General features: G+C 41.8%; 1 protein-coding gene across 6 annotated transcripts in view; it reads left to right on the forward strand.

Moving 5' to 3' along the window:
- SCAPER (S-phase cyclin A associated protein in the ER) overlaps positions 1-22,457 on the forward strand; it is a 500,548-nt gene that overhangs the window by 226,055 nt on the left and 252,036 nt on the right. For all 6 annotated transcript variants that reach the window (XM_073619203.1, XM_073619204.1, XM_073619198.1 and 3 more), the window contains one exon: positions 6,626-6,733. In XM_073619203.1, the coding sequence (XP_073475304.1) occupies positions 6,626-6,733 (108 nt within the window). The remainder of the gene's footprint in view (positions 1-6,625; positions 6,734-22,457) is intronic.

Genomic DNA, 22,457 nt, shown 5'->3' on the forward strand with positions numbered 1-22,457 from the left:
TACAGAAACAGCCTTTTGAACCCATAAGTCAGATTCCTTTGGTCTTGTTGACAAGGAAATTAATTTTTCTGGTGGGCCATCTCTTCTGCTAGAAGAGTATCAGAATTAGCAGCTCTTTCCTGTAAGGAGCCTTATTTGATTATACACAGGGATAGAGTGGTACTACGCCCTCATCCTAGTTTTTTACCGAAGGTGGTTTCTGATTTTCATTTAAACCAAGACATTGTTCTACCTTCCTTTTTTCCAGATCCCTTTTCTCCGGAAGAGAGATCTCTACATTCGTTGGATGTAGTAAGAGCAGTTAAGGCCTATCTAGGGGCAACTGCTCAGATCCGCAAGACGGATGTTTTGTTTGTGCTGCCAGAGGGTCCCAATAGAGGACAGGCAGCGTCAAAAGCTACCATTTCTAAATGGATTCGACAGTTGATCATTCAAGCTTACGGTTTGAAACAGAAGATTCCTCCGTTTCAGATCAGGGCACATTCCACAAGGGCTATTGGTGCTTCTTGGGCAGTGCATCACCAGGCCTCTATGGCTCAAATCTGCAAGGCCGCAACCTGGTCTTCAGTTCATACACTCACCAGATTCTATCAGGTGGATGTGAGAAGGCATGAGGATATCGCCTTTGGGCGTAGTGTGCTGCAGGCAGCGGTACAGGGTCCTCAGGTCTGATTGCACCCTACTTGGTCGTGGTTTCCCCCCCCCCTCAGGTAGCATTGCTCTGGGACATCCCATCAGTAATTACTGTGGCTCTGTGTCCCGTGATGTTCGAGAAAGAAAATAGGATTTTTTAAAACAGCTTACCTGTAAAATTCTTTTCTTTCGAAGGACATCACGGGACACAGAGGTCCCGCCCCTCTTCTAATACACTATATTGCTTGGCTACAAAACTGAGGTATCCCTGCAAGGGGGAGGGATTATATAGGGGGTTGAACTTCCTGATAGGGTGTGCCAGTGTCCAATCACCAGTGATACCTATATAACCCATCAGTAATTACTGTGGCTCTGTGTCCCGTGATGTCCTTTGAAAGAAAAGGATTTTACAGGTAAGCTGTTTTAAAAAATCCTATTTTTTTAGTTATGCCCATGAGGAGGGATAGGCCCAGAAAGGTCTTAAATTCGGAGACTGTGATAGATCTCCAATCTCTGGCAAGGGTCAACTGGAGATTAGCGGTGATGAATTGACCAGCATACAAATTGCTTTGGTCCACAATAGATCTATAGAGATCTTCCGTGAAAAACCGCGAATAAAAATCAAGTGACGTAAAATCAACTGTTTCCACCTGAATTCCGGGTTGGCCAGTGAATGGAGGAAGTACGGGTATTGCTGAAGTGATGGGCTCCCAATTCGGATTGGCAAATGCAGCAGGAAGGGCACTATGAGCTCGATGGGCCTGTCTTTGTCTTCTTGGTGGCTGCAGGACACTAGTTCTGCAACTGCACTTATGGGACTCGCCACGTCACCACATGATACTGCAGTGCTGGTTTGACTGCGACCAGGGTGTACTAGGCCGCTGGTGCTTGCCAGTTCACCAGAAGGATGAGCGGCACTAGTACTGGCTCTCTGCTCCTTACCAGAGCCCTGCGGTTCTTGCACCTCAACAACAGCATTATCAGGGTGCCACTGCTGTCTACACGATCATATTCTGAGCCTGAATCTGACAGATGGGTGACTTCCTCTTCACTATCTGTCATGCTCAGAAACGTGTAGGCCTCTTCACTAGTGTACCTTCGATTGGACATTGTGGCCTCTAAATTTACTTTGTCCTGCGAAGATCCTGAGTGTAGCAGCCTATAATCCAGAGTCTGTGAATTTCCAGTCTGTGTCCTGTACTGCACTCCAAGATTGGGATTTAAAGGTAAGTTCAGATCCCTTTTTTTCTTGCCCAAACAGATCAGCCCTGGGGTAATGCCTCCTACTACAACCATGCATCATTTTTGTTGTTAGTGTTTTAGGAGGATGGACATCCTTTACTAGCTCTGCTGATTCAAGACTTAAAGCAGACCTTCAGTCATTTCTTCAACTTTTCATCTATTAAATCTTCTGCTCTTGTTAGTTTTACCTTGGGTAGTAAAGCATTTTTTTTTCTGCCAGTGAATACCTTATACAGCCCACTTCCTGTTCCTGTCTGGTCATTAGCCTAGGCTTATGACATCATGCATAGCTCTCTCTCTCTCACTCTTGTGAGAGTTTGCCAGGAAGGGAGGCAGCCAGACTTAGTGGAGGGAGATTTCTGCAGCTTATTTGGCAAGTACAGAATCACAGTATATATAAAATAATATGCAAAGTGGTTGGAGGGAAGCCTCAGGATAGCAAAGATGTTTTTATTACAAATTATGTGAGCAGACTGCAGTTCCTCTTTAAACTTTTTTTATAGCAACTCTTTTTTCTCTTCAATCAAAAATCATCTCCCCATAGCTGCAGGAGGTCTGTTCGCCCAGAGCTGTTGGCATTGCCTCTGTGTCTGAAGACCTACTCATGTGAGTAGGCCATCCGGACTTGGCACTGCAAGCTCCCTCGTTTTAATTAGCTGCTGGGCGCCTAATTGTTATCTCCTTTCCTGTGGGCTTGCCTTTGAAGGGGTAATGCTGTGGGACTGATTGCTGACTTTATTACACTGGGTGGAGTGTTGCATGTGTGCACTCTGTACTCTCTTGTCTGCCAGACAGCATCGAGAAAGCATTTCTCCTGCTCCTGCTACAAGAGCCACGTGTAACTGTGATGCAACCTGCAGTGATGCTTGGTCACCTCTGGCCAGTCAGCCCATCGGTCTTGAGAACTGTCTGCTAACTACCACTGGCCCAGGTTCTATGTGTACTAGAGGCCTAGTCTTCTACCTTGAGCCACTGGGAGTCATGTTGCCCATTGGTGTTAGTGTATCCCCTCCTTGGAGTACTCCTTGCTTCATCAAGTTTTTTCTGGGCCTTCTCCTCTCTCAGTGGGAGTTTTTAACTACAGTCATTCAAGACCTTATGATGCAGATTTACCAGTTAATATTTGACCCCAATGCAGAGGCCATAAACACAATATTGTGCCTTCAGACTCCGTGCTTGTTCTGTCTGTGGCCTTAACTGCTTCCAAGCCTTCCGCTGTGGAAACACTGTTGGATAATGAATCACTCCAGTTGCTGACAGCAGGCACATCAGGCTGGGCAGCAGGCACATCAAGCGGGGGAACAGCAGGCACATCAAGCAGGGCAGTAGGCACATCAAGCTGGGCAGCGGACAGAGGAACTTCAAGCTGAGCAGCAGGCATGGGCACTTCAAGCTGGGCAGCAGGCACGGGCACTTCAAGCTGAGCAGCAAGCATGGGCACTTCAAGCTGGGCAGCAGGCACGGGCACTTCAAGCTGGGCAGCAGGCACGGCACTTCAAGCTGGGCAGCAGGCACGGCACTTCAAGCTGGGCAGCAGGCACGGGCACATCAAGCTGGGCAGCAGGCACGGGCACATCAAGCTGGGCAGCAGGCACATCAAGCTGGGCAGCAGGCACATCAAGCTGGGCAGCAGGCATGGGCACTTTCTCCAGTTTCTTCTTGGTCTCTTGCCTAGGCCAAAATTATGTCATACATCCCATACGTTTTCAAAAGAAACTTCTGCTCCTTTTTGGTTGACAAGCTTAGCACGATGTTTAAAGGCACGCTTTGCCACAATTTCCTTGCATTTCTGTCATGCGACAATCGCAGCAAGATCATACCACGCTTGGGGTGCCATTAAGAATTATGACATCCAAACGTTGTGTGTTTTACTGCAATTCCAAATCACTAAGTGAGAATGGGGCCTGTTGTCCAAATGATAACAGTCATTAACATATACAGTTGATATAAAAAGTCTACACACCCATATTAAAATGTCAGGTTTCTGTGATGTAAAAAAATGAGACGAAGATAAATTATTTCAGATCTTTTTCCACCTTTTATTGTGACCTACAAACTGTACAACTCAATTGAAAAACAAACTGAAATCTTTTAGGGGGAAGTAAAAATAAAAAAAATGGTTGCATAAGTGTGCACACCCTTAAACTAACACTTTGTTGAAGCACCTTTTGATTTTTATTACAGCACCCAGTCTTTTTGGGTATGAGCATGGCACATCTTGACTTAGCAATATTTGCCCACTCTTCTTTGCAAAAACACTCCAAATATGTCAGATTGCAAGGACATCTCCTGTGCACAGCCCTTTTCAGATCACCCCAGAGATTTTCAATGGGATTCAAGTCTGGGCTCTGGCTGGGCCATTCCAAAACTTTGGGTCGTTGTCATGCTGAACGATGAAGTTCCTGTTCATGTTCAGCTTTCTAGTAGAAGCTTGAAGGTTTTGTGCCAATATTGACTGGTATTTGGAACTTTTGATAATTCCCTCTACCTTGACTAAGGCCCCTGTTCCAACTGAAGAAAAACAGCCCCAAAGCATGATGCAGCCACCACCATACTTCCCAGTGGGTATGGTGTTCTTTTGGTGATGTGCAGTGTTGTTTTTGCACCAAACACATCTTTTGGAATTATGGCCAAAAAGATCAACCTTGGTTTCATCAGACCATAAAACATTTTCCCACATGCTTTTGGGAGACTTCAGATGTGTTTTTGCAAAATTTAGCTGGGCATGGATGTTTTTCTTCATAAGAAAAGGCTTCCATCTTGCCACTCTACCCCATAGCCCAGACATATGAAAAATACAGGAGATTGTTGTCATGTGTACCACGCAGCCAGTACTTGCCAGATATTCCTGCAGCTCCATTTAATGTTGCCGTAGCCCTCATGGCAGTCTCCCTGACCAGTTTTCTTCTCGTCTTTTCATCCATTTTGGAGGTACGTCCTGTTCTCGATAATGTCACTGTTGTGCCGTATTTTCTCCACTTGATGATGACTGTCTTCACTGTGTTCCATGGTATATCTAATGCCTGACGGATACCTTTTAACAATGAGATCCCTCTGATGCTTTGGAAGCTCTCTGTGGACCATGGCATTTGCTGTAGGATGCGACTAAGAAAATGTCAGGAAAGACCTACTAGAACAGCTGAACTTTATTTGTGGTTAATCAGAGGCACTTTACATGATGACAGGTGTGCACTGACTCCTATTTAACATGAGTTTGAATGTGATTGCTTAATTTTGAACACAGCTACATCCCCAGTTATAAGAGGGCGTACACATTTATGCAACCACATTATTTAGCTTTTTTATTTTTACTTCCCCCCCCACTAAAATATTTCAGTTTGTTTTTCAACTGAGTTGTACAGTTTATAGGTCACATTTAAGGTGGAAAAAATTCTGAAAGTATTTATCTTTGTCTAAATTTTTTGCATCACAGAAACCTGACTTTTTAACAGGGGTGTGTATATATATATTTTTATTTATTATTATTTATTTATTATTTTTATCCACTGTATAAACATTTTTTTCTGCTTACCTATCAGCTTTGCTCCCTTGACACAATGGACTCCCATGTTTCACATATTTTATCAATCTCTGTATCCTTGTGCCCCCTGTTTCCCTTGTTTATGCACAGGTTGTACGTGCAAGTCATGATCCCATGATCTCCCGCTTACAATTTCTTTGTTCCCTAGAGCTGCAAAGATACACGTCTTCCAGCTTTATATTTCTTGTTTAATACATTCATAATGCTGTGTTAAAATATACATTTTTGACTTTCTGCAGTAATAAAATATTTTAGACTAGTGCAAAATAAAAAACCGAGAACTATGTTTTTTTGCTGCATCCCATTTCCCAGCTTCTCTGCTCCCTACCTTTACCTAATACATTTACAGCACAGAACAGCACAGCACATCACAACATTTTTTTTCTGTTACACAAATAGTTACTGGAAATAAATAATATGGATTTTTTTTTTTTTTTTTGCGCTGTACTGTGTTAGACCAGAACAGATCAGAAACAAGTCCTTCATGTGGGTGATGAGCTTCCATATTTTGGCCCACATACAAACAAATACCTCTTGATTTTGTGTTCTTTGTTCTTTTGCGGAGCTTGTTAAAGGTTGCATTTATTAGACCTACCAACCATCCTTTTTAATAGTATGGGGGAGCCAAAAGGGTGTATCTAAGCATTGTAAAACAATTTATTACCTGTTTTTTGTTTATTTAGCATGTTGTTGTTAGTAGATAAAGAGTTACCTGGATATGGTTTGGGACTGAACTTAAATAACCCATAAGAAGTATCATTTTTTTTTGTACAAAGATCAGAAAAGCTTGGAGCCGGGGATAGTGGGGTGCAGTATTTCATGTAACATCTGCAGAGAACTCACGTGTCAGGAGACTGTGCTTCATACTGTTTTGTCAGTAATCCTGAAGAGGACTATAGAACAGGTACAGACACTTAGGCTTGGTTCAAACCTATAGATGCAATCAACCATAGGCATTTATTGCACTGGCCTCCCCTATGTGTGAGAAAAACAGAAAAGAAGTCTCTGACTCTTTTCCAAAAACGTGCTACATTAAACTGCATGGTGCCGTGGCACATGTGAAAACATCAGCATTTGCAGATGTGTGGGGGTGCCATTAACAATTAGTTTCACAGCCGTATGTCTGCTAAAGGGCAGCGCGATTATGTATCTTTAATAAAAAATATATGTTAATTATCAACTAAAAGGTTGAATCTTCTTTTGCGGCAGATTTCCTCTGAGGTTTACCTGTTCAGCCATATTAAAGGAAAGAAACACCAGCTAGCAGTACGCGAGAACAGCAGCATCCAGGGCCGGGAACTGTCGGACGAAGAAGTGGTGAGTGCAGAAACAAATGTCATATTTTGAAAGGGTTCCAGCATCATACTATTGCCCTGCTTAAGATGTCTAATGTAATATTCTTCCTTGGCTCTTCATACTTTTTCTTACTGCAATCTTTTATTTTCCTGTGGGTTTATAGTCAAAGATCGTATTATTACATGTTCTGTGTAACGTACATTTTGTTCACTGCAAACACAGTGACAAATAAAAGTAGCAGGATGTAATCTCTCCCTCCTGTTCTCGTTCTGCTCACCGTCTACTCTGCATGGTGTAGCCCTTCTCCCATTGTTTTCACCATACCCTGTTTTAGTAATTTTAGTCTACATATCGAGCTAGCTTTAGAGCTTTCTGCTATAGTCTATCACACTACCCTTTCCCCCAACTGACGATGCCACTGTCCTAAGGGGTTTGCTTTACTACTTCATCCTGAATGCAGTTACCCTAATGCCCTGTACACATGACCGGTTTTGCTGTCGGAATAAACTCCGAAGGTTTCTCCGACTGAACTCTGACGGAATTCCATTCAAGCGGTCTTGCCTATACACGGTCAAACCAAAGTCCGACCGTCAAGATCGCGGTAACGTACAACACGTACGACGGGACTAGAAAAAGGAAGTTCAATAGCCAGTAGCCAATAGTTTCCGTCTCGTACTTGCTTCAGAGCATGCATCGTTTTTGGTCTGTAGGAACAGCATACAGACGAGTGGTTTTCCCGATAGGAATTGGTTCCGTCGGAAATATTTAGAACATGTTCTATTTCTAGGCCCGTCAGAATTTTCTTAAAAAAGAGTCTGATCGGAATATACAATGAAAAGCTTCCGTCTGACTTTTTCTGTCGGACATTCCGCTCGTGTGTACACGGCATAAGACAGGCTTTGTGTTACTGGCAGGATCACCAGGTGAAATTAAGGGAAAAAAGTCTAAAAAAGGTAAACCAATTCAGCCATCACATCTAGGGATTGGTAAGGTGTAATATATTACAGTTTTGCTTTTGGGTGTAATATCACTTCAACTGCTTCAGCCCCGGAAGATTTTACCCCCTTCCTGACCAGTGTATTTTTTCACAATTTGGCACTGCATCGCTTTAAATGACAATTGCGCGGTCGTGCAACGCTGTACCCAAACAAAATTTGCGTCCTTTTTTTCCCACAAATAGAGCTTTCTTTTGGTGGTATTTGATCACCTCTGTGGATTTTCTTTTTTGCGCTATAAACAAATAAAGAACAACAATTTAAAAAAAAACAATATTTTTTATTTTTTGCTATAATAAATATCCACAAAAATATTTTTAAAAAACGATTTCTTCATCAGTTTAGGCCAATATATATCCTTCGACATATTTTTGGTAAAAAAAAATTGCAATAAGTGTATATTGATTGGTTTGCGCAAAAGTTATAGCGTCTACAAAGTATGGGAAAGATATATGGCATTTTTAGTACATTTTTGTTTTTTTATTTTTTTTTTACTAGTAATGGCGGTGATCTCTGTGATTTTTAGCAGTACAGGCAGTCCCTGAGTTACGAACACAATAGGGACTGTAGGTTTGTTCGTTAGTCGAAGTTGTTCGTAAGTCGCAACACTGTATTTGTAAGTGTAACTTCCGGTCGGAACACTGCGTTTGTAAGTGTAACTGCTGCCTGTGCATGGATGTGGGATGTTCCAGGCGCTTGTTTTGTTATCTGAGGCGTAGTACGGCAGTGTGGGATGTGTTCGGAAGTGCTCGAAAGGTATCCAGGACCCGCGTGGAGCACATGTGGCCGGCATTTGAGGCCGTTCGTAAGTAGAAGTCGTTCGTAACTCGGGTGTTCGTAACTCAGGGACTGCCTGTACTGCGAAATTGCGGCGGACAGATCGGACACTTTTGACACATTTTTGGGACCATTAACATTTATACAGCGATCAGTGATATAAAAATGCACCGACTAATGTGTAAATGTCACTGGTAGGGAAGGGGTTAACACTAGGGGGCGATTAAGGGTTTAAATGTGTTCCCTAGTTAGTGTTTCTAACTGTATGGGTTGAGGACTGACTGGGAGAGGAGACATATAATTGTTCCTACTTACTAGGAACAAACTATATGTCTCCTCTCCCCTGACAGAAAAGGGATTTGTGTGTTCACACACACAAATTCCCATGCTGGTTCTCTGGATCTCGTGCCCACGATCACGGGTGACCGGCGGCGATCGCGCCCTCCGTCCATGTGCATCGGGGTGTGCGCCTCCATCGGCTCTTAAAGGGAAAAACGTACCCATACGCTGTTTTGCGCATCCGTGCCATTCTGCCGATGTATATCGGCATGAGCCGGTTGGCAAGTAATTAGGTTGGTCATATACCCATAGATTTCCTTCTTTTGGCATGGGCTGAAATCAAAGTGATTCCTGCTGCAGCTGTTATATTCTAATAGCCAGCAGCACTGGTTGTCAGATTATTTGAACAGTGCCTGCAGATGATTGGATGCAGGTGCTGTTCAGCCAACAATCATCTGCACAACTCCTTTGATTTTTCAGTCAAAGCATTATGGGCAATGTGATGATGACAGCAATGAAATTCGTCCAGCTCGTTAGGAGCCAGAAAAAGTTGCTCAGTGCATGGCCAGCTATAGTGTCCATCCTGTGATACTAACACAAACACTCTTTCACTGACAAAAACGTCTCTCAGCCTGCCACGTATCACTTACACACACCGCTTCTGTCACACTATGCAGAGAAAAAACTTTTTTTTTTTGCTTATTTTTTTTTCAGTCGCCGTTCACACTTTGTGTGGCAGGAATACGCTTTCCTGTTCGTAGTTTCTCATGCGTTTCCATACGACGTCCACTTAAATGGACTGTCCTATGCACAACAACTGCATAAAACAAGCTCCCGCAGCTTTTTGGACGTGGAGCGTCGTGGTGACCTTGGTACAATGCTGTGTAGCTGTCATTGCAAAAGAATAAAAAATCATAAATGCACATTGATCATGAGATCAGTGCTGCATTTGCTAATTTTTGCCAAAGATGGACTACCACTTTAATTTTGAACTCTGCTTTTGTTATCGTTCACATAAACAAATATGTTGGCTATATTTTCCATTGAACTCATTGAATGTCCCTTTATATCTTTGCTAGTGTTTATCTGGGTTGATGCCATTGTGCTGGAGCCTCCCCATCAGCATACAAATACATTTTTTTTTTAATTCTATCGCCATACAAACATTTAAGATGTCAGTAAGGATTTAAACTTCATTTATGATTTTAAGATTAAACAGCAGTGCATGCTATAAAAGATAATTGGAAAATAGAAAAATGGAAGCCTTTTCCAAATGAACTTAAAAATATGCTGAAACATGCAGAGTCCTGTAGACTGCCCTCCAGGTAATAGAGCAAATGTTGGCACATAAAATGAGAGCCACACCAATCAAATATCTCTAATTCAGCTTTCAATAAACAATTCATTTGATCAGTGACATAATTAAGCTATGTTTCCGTCTTTATACGAATCCCAATTAAAATGTCAATTGTGCTTGTTCTATAGGTACACAAAACATCTCAGTGTTTATAACTTTACATTAAAATGTCTAAAATCAAAGTGGGTGTGGAAGGATTGGATTCTGTAGTCACTTTTTGACCCCTTTCTTATATGAATTAGTGAAGCTGTCACCTACATTGAAAAACTCACAAAACCCGTGTCTGAACAGACACAGTGCATATAAGTAAACGTTATTATGCCTGTTACAGGGATTTACTGTCCCTCATGGTGGAAATCAACATTCTTGTTAATAGACTTATTAAAGTGTATCTACAGTCAACATTTAAAATCGTATATTAATTTCCACATTGCATTTTAATTATTTCTAGCCTACTCCTATTAATCTGAATGGTCTTAAAGTTTGTAAACTTACCTAGTAAAGATCCCCACACATTTACTTCATTGAATTTTATATTCACTATGCCCTGTGAATAGGCACGGCTGTGTCACACATTTCACAGAGCCTGCCTTCTGTGCTACAGAGGTGCTGAGAGGAGGAGTTTCAGAGTATAGGAATTACTGCTTGCAGACAGCAAGGTACCATGGAATTTGTAGTCCTTAGAAATCAAAAGTAAACCACAGAGTAAAAGCTGCAAAGCATGCAGGAAATACAGGAAGTTGTGGAAAGAGATGACTAATGGACAGACAGCACTTACAGCATCAAAGGAGAGTTTTCAAGTAAGCTTATATTGAATTGTCATAACTTTTTACAATGCCGATTTTATAAAAGGCAAGTGTATATTGTGACTATAGAATTCCAGCTGGGAAATTTTTGAACAACATGACCTAAATACATACACTGAAACAGTACTGAGTTACATTAGCACTTGTGTAGACTTGTGTATTGTTACAGAAAGGAAGCGTATCAAGATTTTTCCCAATCTGAAGCCCTGGATGACCAAGAGAGTACGTTGTCTTTTGAGACAACGGGATAGTGCAATTAGGAATGGGGATAAGGTTAAGTATAGTGTTGCTAGAGCTAATCTAAAGAGGGGCATAACAGAGCCCAAATTAGTTTATAAAAATAAAATAGAAGAGGGAATGATGCACGTGAAGGTTGGAAAGGGATACAACATATCCTAAATCATAGAGAGATCACTCACCAGGGTACAAATTTAATATTCAACTGGCTGAGGAAATAAACAGCTTTTTCTCACGTTTTGAAGTAGCAGTACCCCAGCAAATACAAATTTTAATCCCGCGTATGGGAGGTGTTGCACCTGTGGTACAGGAACACGAGCTGTGTCAGGGAGGGTTGTTAAAGCCTGTGCCCACCAACTCGCAGGGGTCTTTACTAATATATTTAATTGCACATTATCAATGGCCATGGTTCCAACCTGCTTAAAATCTACTATTATTACCCCAATACCCGAAAAAGCAAATACAGGTAGTTAGAAGGACTATAGGCCAATTGCACTTACCCCGGTAATAATGAAGTGCTTTGAGGGTCTGGTTTTACAATGTATAAAGACAGCTTTACCAGGTAGATTTGACCCACATCAATTTGCATACAGAGCCAATAGAAGCACAGAGGACGCTATTGCTCTTGCACTAAACGTGGCTTTAAGTCATCTGGAACACTCTGGCAACTGCGTCAGAATGTTGTTCATTGACTATAGTTCGGCTTTCAACACCGTTGTCCCAGATTTATTGATGGAGAAGATGTTGAAGCTGAATTTGCCCACATCCCTTTGCTCTTGGATAAAGGACTTTCTGGTAGACCGCCCACAGGTGGTCAAACTGGGTAAGCATATTTCTTCCCAGCTTGTGGTCAGCATTTGAGTACCACAAGGTTATGTACTGAGCCCCCTTCTTTACTCTCTATACACTTGTGATTGTACTCCTTGCTTTTCTACAAATATCCTCATCAAATTCGCAGATGGTACCATCATAGTAGGTAGCTTCACAAGAGGTGATAAGAAGTATTATAGGGAAGAGGTGGCCAACCTAGTAGAGTGGTGTGGGGCAAACAATTTGTCCTTAAACACTGGGAAGACCAAGGAATTAATACATTATTTTAGGAAGAGTGAGACTGACATGGTTCAACTTAACATCAGAGGAGAATTGGTACAGCGGGTATCTGTTTTTAAGTTTTTAGGCATAAATAACTCATAAAATTTATCCTGTCATGACAGCTGTTACCTAGAAGTGTCAGCAACGGTTATATTTCCTGAGACTTCTCAGAAAAAATGGCCTAGAGCAACATATCTTGGAGTCCTTCTATCGCTCCTCTATTGAGAGCGTGCAGACATTGCATTTTAGCTTGGTATTCCAACTGCACACAAGCAAAAAAAAACTTCCCTTCAGAAAATAATAAATGCTGCGCAGAAGGTTGTGGGCTGTAGTTTAACTCCCATAAACAAAATGTACAAGTCCCAATGTGTCAGCAGGGCGGCGGGCAAAATAGTGAGTGACCCGTCCCACCCTAGGAACTATCTTTTTGAACTCCTGCCATCTGCGAGAAGATTCAGAAATGTAAAGGTGAGGACAAACCGATTCAAGGAAAGTTTCTTTCCAAGAGCTATCAAGGCCCTAAATGGTAAAAGAACCCCCATTATCATATTATCTAACTGCAGGTGACTTGGCTTTGCTGTGGTGGCGAGGGTTCTTTTTAGGCTTTTTTTTATACGGGGTGTAAAATTGTTTACATGTGTATATGGTGTTATATTTTTACATATGTATGGAGCTTTTATAGAATGTCATTGTAATTTGCGTTGCAATGACAATAAAGTATTTATCTTATTTATCTTATCTTTAAGTTATTTTGGATTGAATCTTTTACTGTCTTGACAATGCCTAATATGTACCTGTTTCAAGGCTACTTATTATCCGCTTGGCTATCTAGCAGCCAGAATGAAAGGTGAAATTGTACCAAAGTCACAAGGGTGCACTCAAACTGTAAGGGCAAAAAAAAAATGTTGAGTACATTTTTACAGTACACACCCATCTCGCATTGTTTTATCCACTGAAAAAAGCTGCAAGTACAGAAAATTACCTGTTGATCCACCAGAAATCCAGTTGGGATGACAACACTGTCACGTACCTGATCGGAGACTAAAATTACGAGGTTGACCTTTCTTGTATCTCCAGCCCAGGTCCCGCTGAAGGTGGAACAGATGGTACTGTGGAACAGGGGGAACATGTGTGCTGGCAGGGGTTGATAGGAGTGCTTGCAGCAGAAGATGCAGACCCTGGCAGGCTGACAGAACATCAGGTCAGGAACAGTAGCTGATCCAGCTAAAGTTAAAGGGGCACTCCACACAGGCTGCAGGTTCCAGATGCAAGGCTTGTCAGACCTCCCAGCGGGCTTTAGACAGGAACTTACTGTGATGAGCAGAGCTGATGCAGATGACAGCCGGATAGGCACTTGAACCAGATGTGAGAGTCGGGAACAGCAGCGTGGTCACAGGGATAGCCGAGGTCAACAGCAGGCAAACCGCGAGGTACTGAGACATTAGACAGAGACGTGGTCAAGAACAGAACCGGAGTCAGGAACTGGCAACAGAGCAGAGGCAGGATCCAAGTTCAGGTCTGTGACAAGCCGAGTCACCGGTAAGGGAACAAGCAGAGTAATAGCACGACACAGGAAACAGCTGAAAGACCATTCAGGACTGTAGCATGAGCACCTTTAAATAGTCTGTCATTTATTGAGTGCGCGCCCATGTGCGAATGTGCACGCCTAGTCACCATCCTGCTGAGAATTCTGCGCACGTGTGCTTTTCTATTAAACCATTCTTCCTACATGCACATTTCTTTTAGCCAAATGTCTGGTAGTCATTCTCTGACAAACACAGTGTTGTTTGCTGTACTAAAATCATAAGCAGCATTGTCAGTTCTGCTTGCTGTGCAATAGAGTTTTATCTGTCCCTTACCTATTTTTCCTGTTCCGGGGAGGGGGTAAATTTGGATCAGTGCCTGGACATACACTTACAGAGCTTTCTGTTTCAATATTTTTATTGAAGTTTTCATGAGAAGTAAGAAAACCTCACAGTGGATAAATTATTATCATTCAAGCACAAAAGCAAGTAAAAGTCCACATCACATGCGGCAGGACTTCAAACAGGCAAATGTAAATTACATTGACAATAAACTGTGGTGCACCTACAGAGGTCAAGACATAAGATAAAATTATCACTGATATTGCATGAAATTAGTCAAAGTTGAAAGGAGATTGCAGCGATCCCAGATGGATAGGGACAAGTCCCAGGTAAAAGTTATAAAGTGCCCGCTGAGATGCAAAGGATGAATAGGATTGGGAGACTAGCATCATACCAGAGAACATTTATTCCATAACGAGTAGATGCAACATCACTTGTATGTGAGCAGAAAGAGAAAAAACAAAGCAAAGAAAACGAAAGAAAGGCACCCTTCCCCAACCACCATTTTGACAAGCATTAAGTTGGGGGATCAAGATATTGTATCCATGGGTTCCGGACTCTCGAACCTTGAAGAAGTATCTCACAAGATGCTAACCAACTTTTCGTTATTATCCAAGTGAGTTTACGCTTCATCACTGGGACGTCGACTATGGGCCTTTTGAAAGCGATTGCAATAGCTACTTTGGCTACTAAAAACATGAAACAAATAAAGAACTGGGAATGTCTGGGTACCCCTTCAGCAGGTTTATTGAGTAAAGCTACTCTGGAGTCTTTAACAACGTTTATCATTGTCACAGAATATATCAGGGCATAAACTCGTACCCAGAAGCATTTCACCTTATGACAGGACAACTATGTGTGGTACATTGAACCCACCTGTCCATATCCCCGAAAGCAAAGAGGTGAAGAAAAACAGCTGACTTTGGAACCATCTGTGGGCAGGCTGTTTGTATTGAAGTCGATCTACAATCCTGAATAGCTCTGAGTTGTACCATTATTTAGTCCTTGCTGTGGCATGTATTTGTCAGACACGGAAAGGGAGTAAAAGGGGGAATTAATCACTCACATGAATGAATGAATGAATGAATGAATGAATGATTTGTAAAGCGCTGCAAATGCGAACTGAGCATTCCATAGTTGTGGTCCTTGGACTGCGAATCTTCGTTCTCCCTTTGCTTTGTAGTGGTATTTGGGAATGATGAGGAGGTTTTGGTTAGCTGATCAAAGACTGCGATTCGGCGTTTAGTGTTTTATTTTCTCCCAGAGATATAGGGGAGCGTTTCCTTGTATGCATTTCTGGGTGAGGCAGAGGGTCTTGAATGTGATCCGATTCTTCACGGTTAGTCAGTGTAGGCTCTTTAGGGATGGAGAAATGGATTCCCAGGGTTTTTTTCCTGTTAACAGTCTTGCCGCCGTGTTTTGGATGAGTTGCAAGCGCGCAAGCTGATATTGGGGTAGTCCTACGCGACATGACTCATTTAACTGTATCATGCAAATTTGGGCTTGAGCTTTTGAGTTCTGTAAATAACAGGCTTTTTCAGCAAAGCAGTTAAAGCTGAACTTTGGGACCTCCCACCCCCTCAGATTGATCAGTTAGTAAAAAAAATCCAAAATCCCAAAATACTCACCTTAATCTACCATCACCTGATCCTCCAGGTCCCGAGGCTTCCATGAGAAGGGTCCTTCTTCATGTATTTACAGCGCTCCCTGGGAAAATGTGGACAATCCTTACTGGTTGTTCAGCGGCAGGGCCCTCTCAGGATTTAGGCAATTGCAGCAGAGATGACGTCATGAAGAGGGGACTGGTTAGCTGCAACACTGGATCCCCTGTTTGTTACTCCTAGAAGTGGGCTTGGTAAGGGACATGAACTATTTTAACTACTTTGGAATAAGTGCAGCAGAGGCGGGAGATATAGTATTGTCCAGAGATGGTCTTTAAAATTAATTTGGTAAGCATGTGAAAAGGCGCCCACAGTTCCACCTGTTGTCTGGAATAGGGAAGAATGAAATGTTTATATGCAATATTTCATATTATCTGGTTAAAAAACGATAAACGTATTCTTAAAGCGGTTGTATACCGCTGGCCTTTTTTAAATTTATTTCCCCTGCAAGGTAAAGTCACAATGTGCTGGTATGCATCGCATACTAGCACATTATATAGATACATAGTAGGTGAGATTGGAAAAAGACACAAATCCATCAAGTCCAACCTATGTGTGTGATTATATGTCAGTATTACATTGTATATCCCTGTATGTTGCGGTCTAACAGTTTTTTGAAACTATCGATGCCCCCCCCCCCCCCCCAAGACCACTGCCTTTGGAAGGAAATTCCATATCCTTGCTGCTCTTACAGTAAAGAACCCTCTATGTAGTTTAAGGTTAAACCTTTTTTCTTCTAATTTTGAGTGGCCACATGTCTTGTTAAACTCACTTGCGCGAAAAAGTTTTATCCCTATTGTGGGGTCACCAGTATGGTAATTTGTAACTTATATTAAAACAAAGCTGTTCCATTGCCGCGATGTTAATGCTGCAGCCGCTTCCATCTTCACCCGTCTTGCTTCCGGGTTTTCGGGCTCCGACTCTGTGAATGGCCGGAGCCGCGATGATGTCACTCCCCTGTTCATCGCACAGGGCTCGGAAGGAACGTCAAGGGTGTCGCCAGTGATGTCAGTGATGCCAGTGATGCCAGGAGATATTTACACTACCTATAGGTAAGCCTTCATATAGGTATAAGACAGTAAAGGAACTTTACTTCCTCTTTAAAGTGTTGTTATTTCAATCCTGAATATAATCACTAAAAAAGAAACCCCTATACTAAAACCCTATACATGAATTGAGCCAAAAGTGGAACTTTTGGCTCAGAAAAATCCTTGGTGCCAGGATAAATTGACTACCATGCACATGAGAGCTACGTCATCCTGGACTGGTCAGTCAAGATAGCAGAAGATGCTGAACCCAGAAGAAGACTGGGTGAAAATATTGACACCACCAATGAACCCAGAAGAAGACTGGGTGAAAATATTGACACCACCAATGAACCTCATGTACATGGCTTTGCTGGAGGAAAGGTAAGTACAAGTGGACTCTAGTTCTGCTTAAAAGAGAAACTGAACACTGGAATTGGGCTAAAAAAAAGGCAGGTAATTGGAAAAAGACTTAGCATTATTGTTTGTGGTCTCCCTGCTGACCTTTCCCCATTACTGACTTACATGATCTGTTCTTCACTGTGTATCTGTGTGGAGGCAGCTATCTTTGCAAGGCAGGACTTTGCTTCCTTATATAGGAACCCTCAACAAGTGAGCAGCACAGTAGTGACATCACCAAATTTTACTGAAGCTAGCAGTCAGAGGCTACAGTGCCTTAAATCTCACACTACAGATATACAACTATGAGGCTGTTGGCACAGAAGTGCCCATGCACACTTACATCACTTACATACAGTACGAGGAAGCGCAGTACTATTTTCCAGGAGGAATTAGAGACAAAGGATATATTTAAGGCAGTATCCATCACAAATAGTTAGAAAAATGTCAGTGGTAAAACCATAACATAACATTTGTTGTTTGTAGCAGCCCACTATATGATAAATCTGGCATTGCTTACGCAGACATTGGAACCATGACATATTTACAGCCTACCAACATGTTTTTAGGTATTACCTCTAAAACCAGTTCCATACCTTTAATTTTTTATCTTAACAATTAAGATATTAGTGAGAATTCTGTATATGTATGCATCATCTTTTTTATATCATTTTTTAAATGATGGCCTTGGATAACAGTTGGGATCTAGAAAACACCACAAGGTTCTTTAAAACGATCATCACAAGCTTTCCTCATTCAAAACGTCAAATACATTTCTGTCTTTGGATATAGGATTTATTATTGTGTACATTTATCATTATAGCACTGTTTAAGCATTGGGGGGATGTCCTTGAGAAACAAAATCGCTTGTGGTTGTAATAAATATACATCTTCACTTTATGGTAGCATTAGAGAGCTGTATTATTCAGTTGAAGCTCAATCAGAGAATGTAAGTACTCAGGGTTATTAGTTTGTATGCAGAATGTCTTGCACATGATATATACGTCTCTGGTGATCTCACACACGAGTTGGCTCCTTGATAATAAACACCTCTCCTGTGAACTCACACAGCTGCCGTTCTAACCTTACACACTTGACTTTTTATTCAGCTGTCCTGCTGACATATTCTCTATTGATGCCTAGGAGATAATGCTGGGGTAAATGGCTGATCAGCAAGGACATGATTTTCTCATGTTTATCTCACGAGCTTCTACAGCAAGTCTGTTTTTATTTATTGCTAATTTTGGCAATTTTGTTAAAACAAATTTTTTATACATATTTTATTTGAGTTTTCAAAAATGATTGTGTGTTTTTTAACATTCTGCTAAAACTTTTGTGAATCAGTACTGCTGGGACCTTGAAGAAGGGGACATTCCTCCGAAAGCCTGTCCTGAAAAATTGCATGTTAATGCAAATAAAAAAAATATCATGGACTGTACTCAATTGTCTCTGTCAAAAACAGACAGTTGTTGCAGTCTAAGAAAGCATGTGAATGTACATGGTCATGTTATTTTAAACATTATGTACCATTTAAATAGTTGCATAGACATTGATATGCTCAGTTAGTTGTATGTACTTTGAGCTATGTGTGGTAGTCCATGGTATTTTTTCCCCTTAATTCTTCAGTCTTTTCCCCAACATCATCCCTTAGGGCTCATTCACACCATGTCCATATTTCAAACTGTGGGAGCTTTAGGCGTGAAAAAATGCTGTAAATTAGGAATACTTTCAGAAATAGGAATAGAAGTGTTAATAATTTTTTTTATCAATTAACAACATGGAAAGTAAATGAACAGAAGAAAAATCCAAGTCAAATCCATATTTGTTGTAACCACCCTTTGCCTTCAAATCAGCATCAATTCTTTAATTCTTCTAGGCACACTTGCACACAGGTTTTGAACGAACTTGGCAGGTAGGTTGTTCCAAACATCTTGGATGACTAACCACATATCTTCTGTGGATGAAGGCTGCCTCAGATCCACCTGTCTCTTCATGTAATCCCAGATAGACTCGATGAAGTTGAGATCAGGGCTCTGTGGGGGCCAAACCATCAGTTCCAGGATTCCTTGTTCTCAGCGCTAAAGATAGCTCTTAATGACATTGGCTGCATGTTTTGGGGTCATCGTCCTGCTGCAGAATAAATTTGGGGCCAGTCACTTGCCTCCCCGATGGTATGGCATGATGGATCAGTATCTGTCTGTATTTGTCAGCATTGAGGACACCAGATCTCCAGCTCCATTTGTATAAATGAAGCCCCAACTTGCAAGGAACATCCACCATGCTTCACTGTTGCCTGTAGACACTCGTTATTGTACTGCTCTTCAGCCCTTTGGCAAACAAAAACTGCCTCCTGCTAATGGCTACAAATATCACATTTTTTACTCGTCAGTCCAGAACACCTGCTACCATTTTTCTGCACCCCAGTTCCTATGTTTCCATGCATAGGATGTGGAAACACTGGTTAAAGCTTGTAGGAGGAGTTTTCATTCTCCCTTGACTGTCATATGAGGCTGCGAGACCCCTCAACATCTGTCTGGAAAGTGCTGATTGGCCCTGTGCTGCTCACATGCACCCTCCCAAAAAAAAAAAAACTCTAGCAATACACACCGAACTGAGCATGTGCAAAGTGCCTCCTTGGGCTCTGTGCTAGCAACAGATGGATTGAGGACAGTAAAAGAAGGGGAGGTTCAGAGAAGATAGGATCAAACAGCCTTTTTCCACAATGCAGAGGATTAACCCCCTAGGTTCCACAGTGAGTATGACCAGCACGCTTTACTGCATATACAGACTGATTTTACTGATGTGGGTTTAGTAACACTTTAGGCGACTCAACTATGCATGAAAACATAGTAACTGCAGGTCCTTCGCCTCATGGCAGTCCCTCCACCTTTAGGCCCACTAGTCCTGCTCATAAACACAATCACAATCAAGGTTTGCCATCACTCCTGGAGAGCGGGAAAGGAATGTGTATTTCACATTTGCTTCGTTTTAGAGCAAAGATATCTCAGCCTTTTCTTTTACTCTATATTTTGGAGAGGTACACAAAGAGTCTATATTGCTATCCTAAATCTGTGTTTTTTTCTCTCTGCTTCATGTCCTTACTTGCTTCACAATACAGACTATTTTTTCCTATGCCTCCTTTCAGCTTGCCATCACAAGCTGCGGTCTTCTCCTTCCCTCTTATCCAAATAACATGGTATGTCATATCATGCTCATGAAAACAAATTACTGGAGTAACCAGCCTCCTAGCTGTCACTAAATCTATTGCAGTAGAGTGGATTCTGCATGATCACCAATAGACCTGCTGCTATATATCATTTTCCTTTATTATTAAAGTATTCTGGATATCTGAGTCTAATCCTGACAGCTCAACATTTTGTTTATAACTGTCCCTGTGTTTGAGAACATACTGTCAATGGCACCCTTTGGTCACCTCTTCGTGAGAATTTCACTCAGGTTTGTTTGACACACTTCTTTGGGACAGCTAGTGCCCAGCTTTCTCATTAAAGGTCATTGAAACTCCTCACTATGCAGTTAGGGTAGCTCCATTACATGTCCCCCTCCTTAGTTTTTACTGAAGTTTCTTCGGTCTTCAACTCTCAGACCCTGCCCTGATTTCTTTTTTTTTTTTTTCAAAAAGTTTTTATTTGATTTTCAAATGAAAAGGATACATTTACAGTATAGTATTGTGTACATTCAGATTTTGTAGCATGTACTGAGGCGACACAGAAAAGTATAAACTTAGGTACAAACTTAGTTTTAAGTAGGGGAAAGATTCCAATGAATTTACCCATAGGAGTTGGCTGAAAGAGTACATTTATCAGATCGTAACAATTCCATTTTTAATTACAATTTATGGATACCTGGATGGATCTGTTTGGGAAGTCCCTACTTAAATTAACTTATGCGATAGTAATATTACAGAGAAGAGAACAAAAATGGGTGAGGGGGGGGGAGGTGGGGGGGGGCCCTACATGGAATAAGTTAAATAAGAGAGTTGGTAAGAGGTAGTGTAATATATGATTGTCCAGGTTTATAAGGTCCCATTAACAACATTAACATTGAGCAGGGTGGTGTCAGAGATTAGAATGGGTTTCCGTTTGAGCTAACTTGAGATGGCATCTGATGAGAGGTGTCGTAGTAGGAGAATGAGGATAGGCTGAAGTTTGCTATTTCCTCCTGTGAGAGGGAGGAGAGCATAAAGGCGTGCCACTTGGAGTGAAAGTGTTCTGAGGCGTTTTTCTTTTTGAAGTCCGTGTTTAGTCGGTCTTTGATGAGTAGATGCATGAGATCTTGCTTGATTTGGGTGATGTTGGGGCATATAGGTGAGATCCAGTTTTTCAGAATAGTTCTTCTTGCGATTAGGAGGCATGTCAGGGACCACACTTTGTGTGGGGTAGCATCGTTCGAGGTCATTGTGGGTCCAGCAGAGACATTGGCGGTGATGGACCATGGCAGAAGTATTGGGTCCCAGTGGCCGAAGATGAGGAGCAAAGGATCCTTAGGTAGTTTAATTAGGGTTACTTCGAAAATGTAGGCGAGGACTTGTTCCCAGAATGTGGATATGTATGAACAGTCCCAGAAACGATGTGCCAGAGATGGTTTCTGGTGGTTGCATAGTGGGCAGAAGGCTTTGCTTTTGTCCGTTTTTGATGAAAGGAAAGGCATATAAGCTCTGTGGGCTATTTTCAGCTGTGTTTCTCTCCATATTTCGTTGGGTGTTAACTTTTGTACAGTATTGAGTCCATGGAGGATTTTGTCCACTAGGTTTGGGTCCGGGAAGTCTTTGTTCCAGTTTTTAATTGAAGATGAAGAGGGGGGTAGAGAGGACTTGTTGAGGAGAGGTTTGTAAATTTCTGAGATGTTGTATGAGTTATTCGAGATCATTTGGTCTGTAACATTGGTTTGGAACCTTTTATCGACTTGTTTGCACGCCTCCCTTAAAAAACTGGTGCATTGACCATAGTAGAAGTTATGTGTTGAGGGTAGAGAGAATGTTTCCGCAATACTGGCAAAGGGTAACGGTTGACCTGTCCATTTGTTACAGAGGAGGGAGAATTTAGTTAGGCCTTTCTGTTCCCATATTTCAAAAGATTTGTGTTCTAGACTCGGCGGAAAAGCTGGGTTTCCTTGAATCGGGAGGTGAACCGACATAAAGGGGGATATCTTGAGTATTTTCCGGGCTTCTCTCCATGCCACTGCGGTGTCCCTTAATAGGAGATTATGTTGGTAGGGAAGAGGGACTGCCTTCC

Source organism: Aquarana catesbeiana, linkage group LG03 (assembly GCF_042186555.1).
Source record: "Aquarana catesbeiana isolate 2022-GZ linkage group LG03, ASM4218655v1, whole genome shotgun sequence".
Lineage (NCBI taxonomy): Eukaryota > Metazoa > Chordata > Amphibia > Anura > Ranidae > Aquarana > Aquarana catesbeiana.